Below are 13577 nucleotides of genomic sequence, written 5' to 3' on the forward strand. Positions count from 1 at the left end.
AATAAAAACACACACAAAGATCCGAACAGTTTCAGCTGTAACTTGATCGAAAGCCCCCAAGGTGCATCAGCAGCGTGGTGGCCTTCTATTCACCTAAGACTTGAATTAGTCCCATTTTTTTAAGGCTATAACCTCGATTCTTTGTTGTAATGTGCAATACTGTTTGTACTGTTTGTAAAAAAGAAAAAAAAAATGAAAAGAAAAAGAGGCATAAATCTTTATTGCAGATTTATTTTCATTGCAAGCATTGTGATTCACTAAAATCATTTTCTACTGTGTATTTACCTACTCTACATGCTAGTACCTTCCAGTGGTAATGTAGCCTTTATACTGAGAAATTTTTCATTATTTTTAGAGATTTTTTGCAAAAAAAAAAGAGAAAGGAATTAAAACATTTACATATTTTTTCTTCTTTTTTTTTATTTCATATTTCTTTACAGAGTTATTTCTCAACCATTAATATTGGCTATTTCTGGGGGAGACTTTCATATCTGGTCAATGTCGTTAATATTATTTTGTATTTTTACTTGGAATAAATTAATTTTATGATGCTAATTCTTTAAAAAAAACATTTTTTCTTTTTGTTCATTTTATTTGATGAAGCTGAGAACCTTTGTAATGTTACTAAAGTGTCTAGATTTTTGAAATGCGAAGCTTTGTGTTAACTCGCTGATGTTGCTTACATTAGTGTGACAATGATCTCAAGTAAGAGGGCAAAACTTCAAAACTAGGAATTGATGCTTGGTAATGGAAAATGATTGGTAATGTATGGACTGAATGGGCAATAAAACGAAATGGCAGAAAGGAGCGAATGTGAGGTGAATGTTGTAATACAGTGGGAGCTGCACAGTGATTTAACTACTTCTACTCCAGTCACTGCCACTGAAAAGCCCACGATGTGCTGAAATTAAAGCAACATGCTGCGGCTGAAGAGAGTCACAACACCTGTCTGTGAGCATTCACTCACAAATACGCTGTAGAAGATTTTTTCCATCTGTAGCAAGACCTAGTGTATGTAGAGGGCAGTGGTTAAGGTTCTGTGCTATGCCTGGGCCACACTAGAGGATAATCAGGTTAAAATTGTTTTCCATTTTCCACCACACAAACATGGTCCTGGAAAAATCCCACCCACCCACCCGCCCGCTAACTCTCCTCCATCACATGACAGCTACTAAACGTAGAGGGCGGAGGCTAACACACGCTTCCTCTGAGACCCAAGAAGCCAGCCAACAGCATCTTTGCAAACGGGGCAGTGTAACACACTCAGACGAACCTGATATCTGCCCTCTTCTACATACATACATTTGCTCACTGATGCCCACGATTGGCTAGCGTCACTGTGATTGACAGGGGAGAGGGAGTTTTCACCAAGACAACACAGCCAATCTCGCTCTCTTGACTCTCGGCCACAGATTGCTGTGGGATTGTGTTGGGATTCGAACTTGCATTCTCCCCAAGATAAAATGAACCAACACCTTCTGACTAATTAGATTTAAGCATTCAACAGTGCTATGATATAATCATAAATATGAAACATGCAATATTTAGCCTGCAATGTGGGGCAACACCCACTGCTTCATGTCAAAATGCAATCCTGACATCACATTAAAGACCAATGACAGATGAGCTAAATTGTCATCCACCAAGTCATATCAGTTTATGAGAAATTCTGCAAATTCCCAGCTTCTGAGAGTTGGGATCATTGATTCATGAGCGTAATCTGAAAGTGTTTATTTCTTGGCAAAATCTAGCGTGGGGTTCGATGACCCGAATCATGATCCAGGCCAGAAAAACGGTGCAGTCTGTCATACCTGGCACGTCTCACATTGTCAAACATTAGGATTGTATAAATCATGTAGTGTGACCCAGGCATTAGTGACAGAAAGGTTGTCTTAACGCTCTTAACCCATCAGCTTGCTGCATGCGACCCTGTGCTCTGACCCTGACATTCTAATCAAAGTTGGGTAAATATTTGCAACATATTTGTTTTCATTTTCATAGACTTCATTGTGATTGTAGCTGTGCATGAATGTAGTCAGTAACTGTAACTCAGTCATAAATGCAACTGATCCACCACTTTCCCCAGTTTGTTCAAGTTAAACTAATATATTTGATCAGTTGTTGGGAAATGGAAGTAAAGATTTTTGGCTACGAGCTTAAAGAACACCCCCTCGTCTTTTTAGAGGTAAATGCTCCAGCTCTGGTGTTGTGCTCATCTCTTCTGCACCAAGGTCAAAACAGGAGTGAATGTCCTCTCTAGCTTGCCTTTTTCTACCCATTTGTTTTGATCTTTTACTAATCCCAGGCTTGCATACTAACCTCCTAGTGTCGTCCTCCTGGAACGTTTATTTTGCTCTCACTGTCGACTGTCGATCATTTCATCATTAGCTCACTGCACTCATTTTGTACCCCTTGTTCTAAAAGGACCTTCAGATATAATAATGTCACTAAACAGCTGCTGAGGAACGAGGAGAAGAGAAAGCGAAGCCGCGTCCTGGTGACTGTTTCACACTCTCTGTAGATGTTTATATATTTCCTGTGCTAGATTTGGGTAGTTATTTATTCACCTGTGCTTCATGCTCATTCTCCGTGGGTGGATCTGCAGCCCACTCAGTCATGTTGTGAAAAAAAAAAAAAAAACTACATATAACTATATACATGAAGGATTGATTTCTTTTTCTAAGTTATGTTTTAATTTATAACTAATGACAGGTTCTATCATGACAAGGTTTTCAGATTGTTGACTTGGACCTGTGCTTGTCTAATGTTGTAGTTAAACTGTGATTAAAAAAAAAGGAAAAAAAAAACATGGAGGGTAATGCTGCTATTGCTTACAACTTGCTTCAAGTTTGTAGTTCCCACCTTCATTATTTCCCCCTTTTCTGTACTAATAAGCAGATCTTATTAAACATAGTTGTATGATGCTGCGAAGTGTGGTTGTCTTTTGCATGGCCTCAGTGTTTTCCTGTAACTCTTTGTTGCATGAACATACCGTCTACACCACAACTTCTAATGATTATATGCATCTTGTAAATTTTGACGAAATTAATGTTGGTGCCTGTGTGTTTAATGGAACTCGGAGCAGGCTGAACCACACACTAACCACTAATCAACCTCTTCAGTGCTCACTGTGCATTTAAAAAATAGTTTAATGACAACCTCTGGCTTTCTAAAAACCGACAGAAAACCCTCACTCATGAAAAGGTTAAAGGTCTTCCAGACGTTCAAGGCATGAAGAATCCTCAGACGGAACTACTTAACCCTCATCGCTGCATCTCCAGCTGGACCAAAAAAACTTTTCTTCCTCACTGCTGCTGACTTTTGAAGTCCAATATTGTGTGTGGAGCATTAAATGTGTCTCTAGGGATAAATCTCAGCATTTGCAGGGTTATAGTGTGAGCAGCCAGGAGCTGAGACAGCACCACTTAAAGGAGATTATCTAAGCAGAGAACAGATCACACACACACACACACACACACAGTAGGAGCACTTAGTTTACAACTAAATTACAGATCCACCTACAAATGCACTATTATATACGTAGTATGTACATATGCTGTTCAGGAGACAAGTTTGACAATATGTGATTGAATGCAAATCTAACAGTAGAAGAATCATAATCACAAAACTGAGCAGTCAATGTTTCAGTAAACAGCAGCTGGATACCAAATTGGACCAGTGTTGCCCTGAAATGCTGAATCAGTACCTGATTCCCAGCTGATGTTGGCTGAGAGGCCTGGGGTACGGTCAGTGTTCCACTTCATCCCAAACGTCTTCAGTGGGGTTGAAGTCAGGGCTCTGTGCAGGCCGCTCCGTTCTTCTACACCGTGTCTTCATGCCCCTCGCTTTGTGCACAGTGACACGGTCATGCTGGGTCACTTAGTTCCAGTGAAGGGAAGTGAAATCTTCATGCTACAACATACAAAGACAGTCTACACAATTGTGTGCTTCCAACTTGGTGGCAACAGTTTGAGGAAGAACCACATATGGGTGTGATGGTCAGGTGTCCACAAACTTTTGGCCCTAAACAAATCCAGCACCTGTTTCATGCAAATGCTCTGCACATTAAAGATTAAAGACGTTCAAGATGTCTATCAGACTCTTGTCTTTCAGCCCAGTAATCAGTTTATTTTTTAGTTTTTATTGTTTATAGATGCTATATAATGATTTGAACTCACTGTCACAACATTAAATGTAACTATAAATAAATAAAAAGTATGACATGTTCTTTAATAAGTGTAAAAAAGTAATCATTGGCAAATTTCTATGGTATAAAGATTACAACACTGGAGGTGCTTTTATTGGGAAATAACTTCAATGTGGGTTATTTATTTTCCTAACACCATGACCAGTCATGTTTTATTCTTTACATATTCCCATGACTGGATTACTCAAGTGCATGTAAACATGCTGACTGAATTATTGTGTCGAATAGAAAAGGTAACTAAAATGTCTAATTTCTGAAACTATTTCAAAGACACGGGATTTTGTTTATCCTCACATGAGTGAATAAATCTTTGAGAAGCTAACATTAATTAGGGTTATTGTTGCTCATTCACTTTCTGATAAGGAAGTATTAATCACTGTTTCCTTCAGGCGACGCTGTTATTGTTAAATCTCTTTCCAAAACCCTGTGGAAAGTATGCAACCATGTCCTAATAGAAATGATTAGCACTATGATTATACTGAACCTCAATTAAAACATGACCAGTAGAAGACTACATCAATGTTTGAGTCTGTTGCAGATTTTTAGATGCCAGAAATGCAATAAAGGCAATATAATACATACAATATACAGTAAACAGTAGAAAATAAACACCATAGCTTATTCTAATGGTGAAAATTAGATTTAACGGGAACTAATGTCCAAAATGTAGATTTTGTTTGGCTTTGGTTACAAAAACTTCCAGTATGATGGAAATGACCAGAGTGCAGCTTAAAGGAACAGCTTGCCTTAAAGCATGCAGCCATCATGCCTGTGTTGTTTGGCATAATATCTCAGCAAAAGTTAGTCTTCAGGATGTCAGTATTGCATCAGTTACAGGAAATACTCTTAGTTCTGATATCAGGATTGTATCAAAAACACAAAAAATTCAAACATGTTGGTATATTCGACACACGCTAGTACTGATATGTACCAAGCATGGAGGAATTCCACATTTTTTAAAGAACAGACAGACATCAAAGAAAGCTCATTAGAATTTATTAAAATTCTATTGGCTTAATCAAAGAAGGCAAATTACAGAAATATTTACAAGTCCTTGTTTTCTTTTTTCCTTTTTAAAACTATCCAACAAGGTTCCATGAGCATCCTATATCTGCCAGGTGAACAGTACCTATGATTCCAGTCAGCACCGTGCCCTTGCACATGCCAGACATTTCACATTTTCTCTGGGTGTGTGTGTGTGTCATGGTAGGCTGTGGGTCATGTTCTGATCTGAGCTACAGAGGTGGATGAGGGACTGACAGGCTTCAGAGAAAAAGACTATCGCCCCCTAGTGGAAAGGAAGATTAGCATTTTTCATTCCAGTTAAATTTTTTCTCCTGTCTAAATGTCTACAGTGTCCCCTGGTGATCTTCTAGATGCAAGGCTCCAGAAGCCTTTTTGGTTAAGATGACTGTCCAGTCTACAAAAATAAACAATATATACAAAATCCTATGTTTTGTATATTGGCTTTTATGCCTATTAAGATCCAATACTGATAGGTGATTTGACTTTCGAGGTAAGCTTTAAGACTTTATAAGTGCAGGATGACTAGTCGATGATACTGTTTATGATCAACAATACAAGGGAGATCCCACAGCATGTGTGAGAATAAAATCAGTGGACCAAGTCTGGGGGAAAGTGTTAATCCCAGTGCGTTCCTCCTCAGCTTGGCAGTGTGGGGTAGGAAAGTCTACGTGTGGAGTGTGAGAGTTCTTTAACAGCAAGATGAAGTCCAGGCTGACACGACTGACCGAATATTTTGTAAGGGACCATGGCCAAATGTTTTATCCAGACGGCGTTTCACTCTTTTGGGGTCAAGATGACCCACGTTATTGTCTGGAACAAATAAAAGTGGTCGATCATAAGAGGACGTTTGGTGGAGGCTGCGTGAGTAGGGTGTGCTGGCTTAGTGCAGTGAGAGCATGAAAGTATCCAGGTCGTACTCCGCTTCATACTGCTGCTGGTCCCACAACTCCCCCAGGCCATCCAGTACGGACTTCATACTGGCCTTCCCTGAGGAGGAGGACGCCGCTTCGCTCTTCTCAGCCTTATCATCCTACAAGCAGAAGATAGGCATTAGACAATAGACAGATTTCACATTATGTTAATTTCTACGTAAAAGAAAAAGCTTACTAACCGAACACAATCAGCTAGTCTGTGACTGTGTGTGGGTTAGTATGAAAGAATGCATGACGTGCATGTTTCAATTAAAGGCCTTCAAATTCCATCAACTTTGATTTTAATACTGCAATATAGTATATTTTAGTGGCCTACAACTTTAATACTTGGACTGACATTAGCAGTAGTCATAGAAAATCATAAGAAGGTAAAATCAATTTTATTGACACTCAAAAACAAATGTGGATTTTTTCCCCTCTTCAAATGTGTACTTACACACTATCAAAGCCCTACTATGCACACACAGACTGTGCTGTCTAGTCCCAAGGAGCCTTGCCCTGTCTGTGAGGTTATCCATCCGCATGTACATATGGGAAGGCGTATAAAACTTAACACTATTGTGTATAGACATAAGCACCAATGTTTAATGGTCCCTCCCTCTCCCACAGAGGCAACCCCTCACAAACGTCCCACTGTATGAAGCATGAGAGGGCTCATTTGTGCCCACACTGACATGAGTAGGACAGCTTTGGGCACACAGACACCCTAACATGGATGAGCAAAAAGGTAACTCTTAATGAACAAACGCACATAACTATATGAAGATTTTATATTGTACAGCTTTGATGCAGGGGCTTTAGAATAAACAGAATGACATGAGGCTCACTTACCTTATCCAGAGTGAAAAGGTTTAACAGCTGCTCTGTGCCCATGCTCTGGAGGCTGGCGTTCTCCTGGCTGATCACTGTGTTAGCTATGCTCATCTTAAACTTCTGCAGACCCATGATCTTCTCCTCCAGAGTGCCACGAGTGATCAGACGATACACGTTCACCACACGTTTCTGAAACCCAGATATGCCCAGTCTTCATGTTTTTCTATCCAAAAGCAAAGCCAGTCACCTTTGTAAATAACTGTACCACACACAGACTTACCTGTCCTATTCGATGAGCGCGGTCCATAGCCTGTAGGTCTCTCATTGGATTCCAGTCATGTTCCACGAACACCACGGTATCGGCTCCTGTGAGGTTCAAGCCCAGACCACCCACGTGTGTCGTCAGGAGCAGCACATCTATCGACGGGTCGTTGTTGAACCTGCAGGACGAAAAGGAAAGGCAAAGGTGAGAGGTGGAGACAGATTCAGCTAGAACCACTGTTTGGATAGTGAAAATACACTGTAATATTTGCATATCCAATCCACATTTGAACGTTTTAAGATCCCTTGTTCTACATTTTGTTACCTTGTATGTCTATTTAAAAATTGCTGAATTACCCCTTGGGCCACTTTACGTACAAAACGGGGTATCAATAAATAGACTTTAATGCCAACCTTTTTCACCACACATTTTCTGATTACATATGAAAAATAATTTCTTTCAACATTAACAATTTATAACAGGCATTTATGAGAATCCATCTTTCTGTGACTGAATCACAGATGGCATTTTATTGGGCGCATAATGCACTGTTAGTTTAACAATGCCGTTAGTTTACGCCCCATGTAGTGAGAACATATTGAATAGGAGGCCATCTGGGATTTGGCCCAACTGTGACAGGCTTAAATAAATTATCCCTGCATGAAGACATGATGAACATGGTAAATTTACATGGATTATCGCTAGCCTAAGAAATGTTAATTCGAGCTAAATTCTCCTGGACCTGAAACACACGCACTGTGTGTGTACATGTATGAGCTTATATATTTTTGAGCATTATCACCTGGAGACGATGGAATGGCGCAGGCCTGCGGGCACACTGCCGTCCAGACGCAGATAGGTGACTGTTGGCAGCTGAGGCTTCAGCAGATCATGCTCCACCATGTCCAACATGCTCTTCAGCTGGCAGAAGATCAGCACACGGTGTTGAGCCACCACAGCCTCTGTACTGACGTCCGAGGAGCCGGATGAGCCCAGTCCACAGTCCAACAGCAACTACATGATGAGACAGCATGTTAAAAATCAGCCAAGTGCTGCAATTCTGATGTCAGCGATGACTGAAACACCAATTAATGACTGACAATTTATCTGAGGAATCTACATAAGTACAACTTTACTACTTGCTTGTGTCTGGTTTCTATAGCTCCTGCATGGATTAACAAAAAATAAAAAAAGATAAATAGCTAAATAGATTTTTTAAAAAAAGCTATTTTAATCACTTCCAGCACAATGCACAAGCCCGTTTTGCACAATGCCTGTTTTTCCTTTTTTTCTTTTCTTTTTTCCCCCCAAAATATCTCAGTGCATCTACCTGTTTAAGTGCAGAGAGTTTTGGTGCATGCTGGATGTCCCGGAGGCTGGAATTCTGGGAGGAGAGCTGCTCGCTAATGCGCTTGTGCTCAGGATGCTGAGGCGTCAGGACCAGTGCTGGGTGGTTACACAGCTTCCTCAGGTACTGCAGTGCCTACACAATATGCACAGTGTTAATGCTAAAACTGAGATCAAGTAAATATTACATTACAATTTAGTCAAAACTGGTCAAATCAGCAGCTATATCTGTACAGTCTAATATGTAATTAAGAGGGTGCCATAAAACTGGGCAAACTGTAATCCTCATTTCTCGCACCATGTAACTGACTAGCAGGTCACTGCAAGTCAGATGAGAATTTATTTTCTTGCACGGGTTTGATCAAAGTCATGTGAATGTTTTATATCTTTACCTGGAATGTTTTATACACTGCATGTAGTCTTCAAAAGCTAAACTACTTTTTGTCCTGAGGTGACCTCCACTGATGTCTCACCTGGAACACATGTCCGGTGGCCTTCAGCTTGGGTTTTTCCTCATCTTCTTGAGCTGCCGTAGAGAGGACATCGTCCACGTTCACCTTTGCCCGAGACTTGGCAAAGTCCTCGTACAACTGAACCTGCGCATGTGCACACAGAGTGTTTGTGTGTGTGTTTGTGTGTGTGTGTGTGTGTGTGTGTGTGTGTGTGTGTGTGTGTGTGTGTGTGAGTGAGTGAGTGAGTGAGTGAGTGAGTGAGTGAGTGAGTGAGTGAGTGAGAGAGAGAGACTGATTACTAAAAATGACTCTATAGGGACAATAACAGTAATTTCTTTAAATTCCAGTGAGCAACACTTGGTCATACATTGTAATGTATACCCATGAGAGACTTTGCTCATTTGACAACTGCAGTTTTGCACTGGACAAATGGATCGGTTTTACTCTCTGCTGTTGGAGTACATGAATATGTGTACATGCAAAATGACAGTACCTGTAGGGGACTCAGGTTGCAGTAGTAGTCTTGTATAATCTTGGGTGGCAGATCTTGGAGGACATCCTCCTTCATCCTCCTCAGGAGAAAGGGTAGCACCTGCCGATGCAGAGCCTCCATAGCCAAAACCCCTAAGAGACACTCTCAGTCACAATACGCTACTACATAAAACTGCTTTCACACCCAGCTGTATTTGCAGTTAGGCACATGGTTCAAGTGAGGCCTTTCAAATGGAACGGCTCACTTATTTAAAAAAAATTACAGATTTATTGACAGTTTTACAACAGAGGAATGTACCCATTATCTTCCATTTTACAATCAGCTGAGCACACAACAAAATCGATATTCAAAATTGCCTAATCGATCCATTATTTGTCTGTGTGAAAACAGCTCTGCAATGATGCTCTCTCCTAAACAAACTGATCCTGGGTACAGTCTCAATCCTTCAAACAATGTGAAAATGCCCTAAAAGACCACCACTTCACACAGTTACCTAAAAACAGCCCAAGTCTATAGAATAGCAATCCTAACACAGGGTCTTATCTAAAAGAAAACTGATAACACGTTATTAAAACAGGGAAACAGTGAAGGACCCTACCTGCTTCCTGTTCTCGGGACGAGCTCTTGGCGTCTCGGCTAGCAAGGATGGGCTTCCCGTAACGGGCGGCAAACTGGCGCTCCGTACCCAGAAAGCCTGGCATCAGGAAGTCAAAGAGAGACCACAGCTCCAGGACATTATTCTAGCAAGGAGACAGGATGAGAGAGGGTAAGAGTTTTTTCCTTCTATTTTCAAAATTCATCCAGGAAACCTTGCTTAGAATCCACAGCAGCAACAGAGAAAAACAGGTCAATAAAAAGCCATCATTGTTTTCATCCTCCATAACAAAATGTACAACAAAATGTCCATTAAACCCAGGTGCCAGATGTACAAAATGTAAGCACATGCAGAATCAATCTTAAATTCACTGGATTTGTTTGTACATTAAAAGTGACATAAGCATTTATAAAACCTGAAACTGGCATGAAAATACTCTAATATGGCTAAGAACTTTTTTGTGCTCGAGCATCATTACGCTAGGACACACTCAATGGCGGGGGCAGACTAGACACAGACAGACAAAGAGACATAAAGATCCAGTTATTAATAAGTTAATTGGAATGAGACCTTCAAGTCAATGGTCTGAAAATCATTAATCGCATATTAGGGTAATACATTTGTATTGTAGCAATACATTGGTGAAATTGCATCATTTTTCTATATTAAGTTCTGGACAGTTCATGTTATCCTGAACTGAAAAGTTCAGGCATTTCATACTACAGCACTACTGAATTCTCATATCTGTTTGGTGAGAAGGCATCTCTTACAGTAGTTCTAGCTGTAATTCAACTCACAGTTTTATACTGATGCGCTTGTTCTAATGTTTTATAGTTTCTGTATTGCTGTTATACTGTTTGTCTAATGTGATCTTTGGAGAAGACAAAGGCAAGGTTAGAAAGTAAATAAAAAATGAAATTCCTTGTCCATTTGGTGTAATATTGATGATTTCTCAAGCAGAGGTGTCATAGCATATTACAGGCAGAAAAAAAAAAAAAAATTCTGCTTATATTGGTGTTGCACTTCACTTTACAAGTACATTTCACACAAGTACTCATGACTAAGTACTTAAGCTGCCATTTATACTGCTTGTGTCCCACCATATACAGATATTTGGGAGTGTTCTTTCGATGAAGTTCATGTGCTTGTTCACATGCACATGATTTTAAGATGATTCAGGATTATTAAATATGCCACAGACAGCATGGATTTTGGATATGGATAATTTGTATATTGTCTGTAAAAGCTTTTATGAAAATGTAGGTAAAAAGCTCCTAAATATGAACGTATGATTGTTTCCTAAAAGAAGCCCCTGGTTTGTGCTCCCTGCTGGAGAGCCTTCTATGAGTTCAAGTAAAAGTTTGCACAGAAAGAATAGTTTAGGAGCTCTAGACTCACCTGAATTGGCGTTCCTGAGAGGATAACTCTGTAGTTGGCAGACAGCTGCTTGATAGCTTTGGATAGTTTGGTCTTCCCATTTTTAATAACATGACCCTCATCGAGGATACAGTAATTAAATTTAATATTCCTGTTAGGGTGAGAAAAATCACTGGTTAAACAGCAGGAAAGCAGATCATTTGAAATGCATAGAGCAAGCAGAAATATTTACCTAAAAAAGTCAATGTCGTTCCGCACTACATCATATGATGCTACCACAAGGTTGTGCTTTTTCACTTGGTGCTGTAATCTGGAACAGAAACAGTGAAAGAGCTGAGTCAACTAAACCCCAATTTAGCTTTCCTCTGTTGTAAGAATGGCTAATCAAGGCCTACAACAATAGTCCTGTGAGAACTGCAGTGGAAGGTGAGGAACCGTACCGTGCTCTCTCTGTAGGGGGACCCGTGTAGTGGAGAGGATTCAGGTACTCCTTAGTGCAGAATTTGCCCACCTCGTCCACCCAGTGGCCTGTCAGAGTAGGTGGGCACACAACTATAGAGGGCAGAGGACAACAGTCTGCAGCCTTGGTCCTGGCATACTCCTGTGCCCTGCACATAAATAGGCACATTTAAAAAAAAGAAGAAAAGGCAGATTTAAACAAGACAGCTTCAGAAGAAGAGGGAGTAAAAAGCTATGAAGGTAAATAATTGAATAAATTATTTATTTAAAAAAATAATAATAATAAAAAAAAAAGGATTTATTTATATTATTATTTATATATCGTATAAAAGGACAGCCTTAATCGATAATCGCTTGTACTGATGGAAAAGCAGTGATGAGTACCTGAGGTAGTGGTCTCCAGCAAGAATGCAGATGGATTGAAGGGTTTTACCTAAACCCATGTCATCACACAGGATTCCATGCAGCTTGTACTTATTCAAGAAGGACAACCAGTTCACTCCATCCTAGTGCAGAAAATAAAATAATAATAATAATTAAAAAAAAAAAAAAAAAAAATACAAGCAGCAAGAACTTCATAGCCACACCATAAAACTTTTAGCATATTTCCTCAATGTAATTTAAATGTAATTTAAAGTCAAATTTGCAGTACTGATAAATACAGAAACACTCAAACTACTGACATGTAAGGAGCCTGAGCTTCACGGTCATTGGCAGACAGAAGTTCTAGCCAAATTAATTTAAATTTACATTTTACCCATATCTGTGCCTGCAAGTATACTCAGTTCAGTTTTCCTGTTTAATGCTAGGGACAGAGCATTATATATAAAAAAGAAAATCAGTAAAGAATTCAGAACATATGTGGCCTAAAATCAAATCTTTTTAAAATGCAATTTCAGACAAATTAATATTTTTAAGGACCCACAGACACCCAGCAATATATTATATTGTTCATATATAATAAAGTTTGCCAAGCAACCAAGCATATTTCTATTACTACGTAGGAAGCACGTGTTCCAGTTACATGCCTACTAATAACCACCAAATAACTGCACATGGGATAAAAGCAGATTCCTTCCTGAACTTGGTTCTCACTTAAAATGTCTTTCATCTTCCTTTTAATTCTGTACTGCTGAGTCCCCTGTTCTACTAACACTACATATATTTTTCCTTGTAAATGCATAATTACAGTTCAGAGAGGAAAAGAACAACGCCATCTAATTCCACAGACACATTTCTCACTCTGGATTTGGTTTCAGTCCAGAGGGAAAAGGAAAGAGACAGCCACTCCATTTTGCAGCTTACAAATTTTGTTTGGTATAAATGTAATTTGTCATCAACACACACCCTCTGGCAGCCTTTAGTCTAAAGGCAAAAGCCATTTGTAATGTTGACAGTGAGGATGGAGAGGGGATAAAGTGCTGAGTGGCCACTGGTTTAATTGAAGTGCAGAAAGAGCAGAGAGAGGCCATACTTCACCCAGCTGGAGTGGCATAGCAGGGGAGAGCTTTCAGCACATTTAGTCACTATGCAAATGCATGCAGCAGAGGCAACATTATCAACAACACACTCCCAGTCTAGTCAATAAATACATGCATAAAAAGGTCCGGGATT

General features: G+C 39.7%; 1 protein-coding gene across 1 annotated transcript in view; it reads right to left on the reverse strand.

Annotated features, from left to right (window-relative positions):
• Positions 1 to 5187: 5187 nt before the first annotated feature.
• btaf1 (BTAF1 RNA polymerase II, B-TFIID transcription factor-associated) overlaps positions 5188 to 13577 on the reverse strand; it is a 28293-nt gene continuing 19903 nt past the window's right edge. The window contains exons 27-38 of the mRNA XM_026939537.3: positions 12348 to 12469; positions 11945 to 12112; positions 11737 to 11814; positions 11526 to 11655; positions 10131 to 10272; positions 9533 to 9663; positions 9061 to 9183; positions 8571 to 8723; positions 8043 to 8254; positions 7259 to 7418; positions 6997 to 7167; positions 5188 to 6263 (exon numbers count right to left, since the gene is read on the reverse strand). Coding sequence (XP_026795338.3) covers positions 6114 to 6263; positions 6997 to 7167; positions 7259 to 7418; positions 8043 to 8254; positions 8571 to 8723; positions 9061 to 9183; positions 9533 to 9663; positions 10131 to 10272; positions 11526 to 11655; positions 11737 to 11814; positions 11945 to 12112; positions 12348 to 12469 — 1740 coding nt within the window. The 3' untranslated portion in view covers positions 5188 to 6113. The remainder of the gene's footprint in view (positions 6264 to 6996; positions 7168 to 7258; positions 7419 to 8042; positions 8255 to 8570; positions 8724 to 9060; positions 9184 to 9532; positions 9664 to 10130; positions 10273 to 11525; positions 11656 to 11736; positions 11815 to 11944; positions 12113 to 12347; positions 12470 to 13577) is intronic.

This window comes from Pangasianodon hypophthalmus, chromosome 3, assembly GCF_027358585.1.
Source record: "Pangasianodon hypophthalmus isolate fPanHyp1 chromosome 3, fPanHyp1.pri, whole genome shotgun sequence".
NCBI lineage: Eukaryota > Metazoa > Chordata > Actinopteri > Siluriformes > Pangasiidae > Pangasianodon > Pangasianodon hypophthalmus.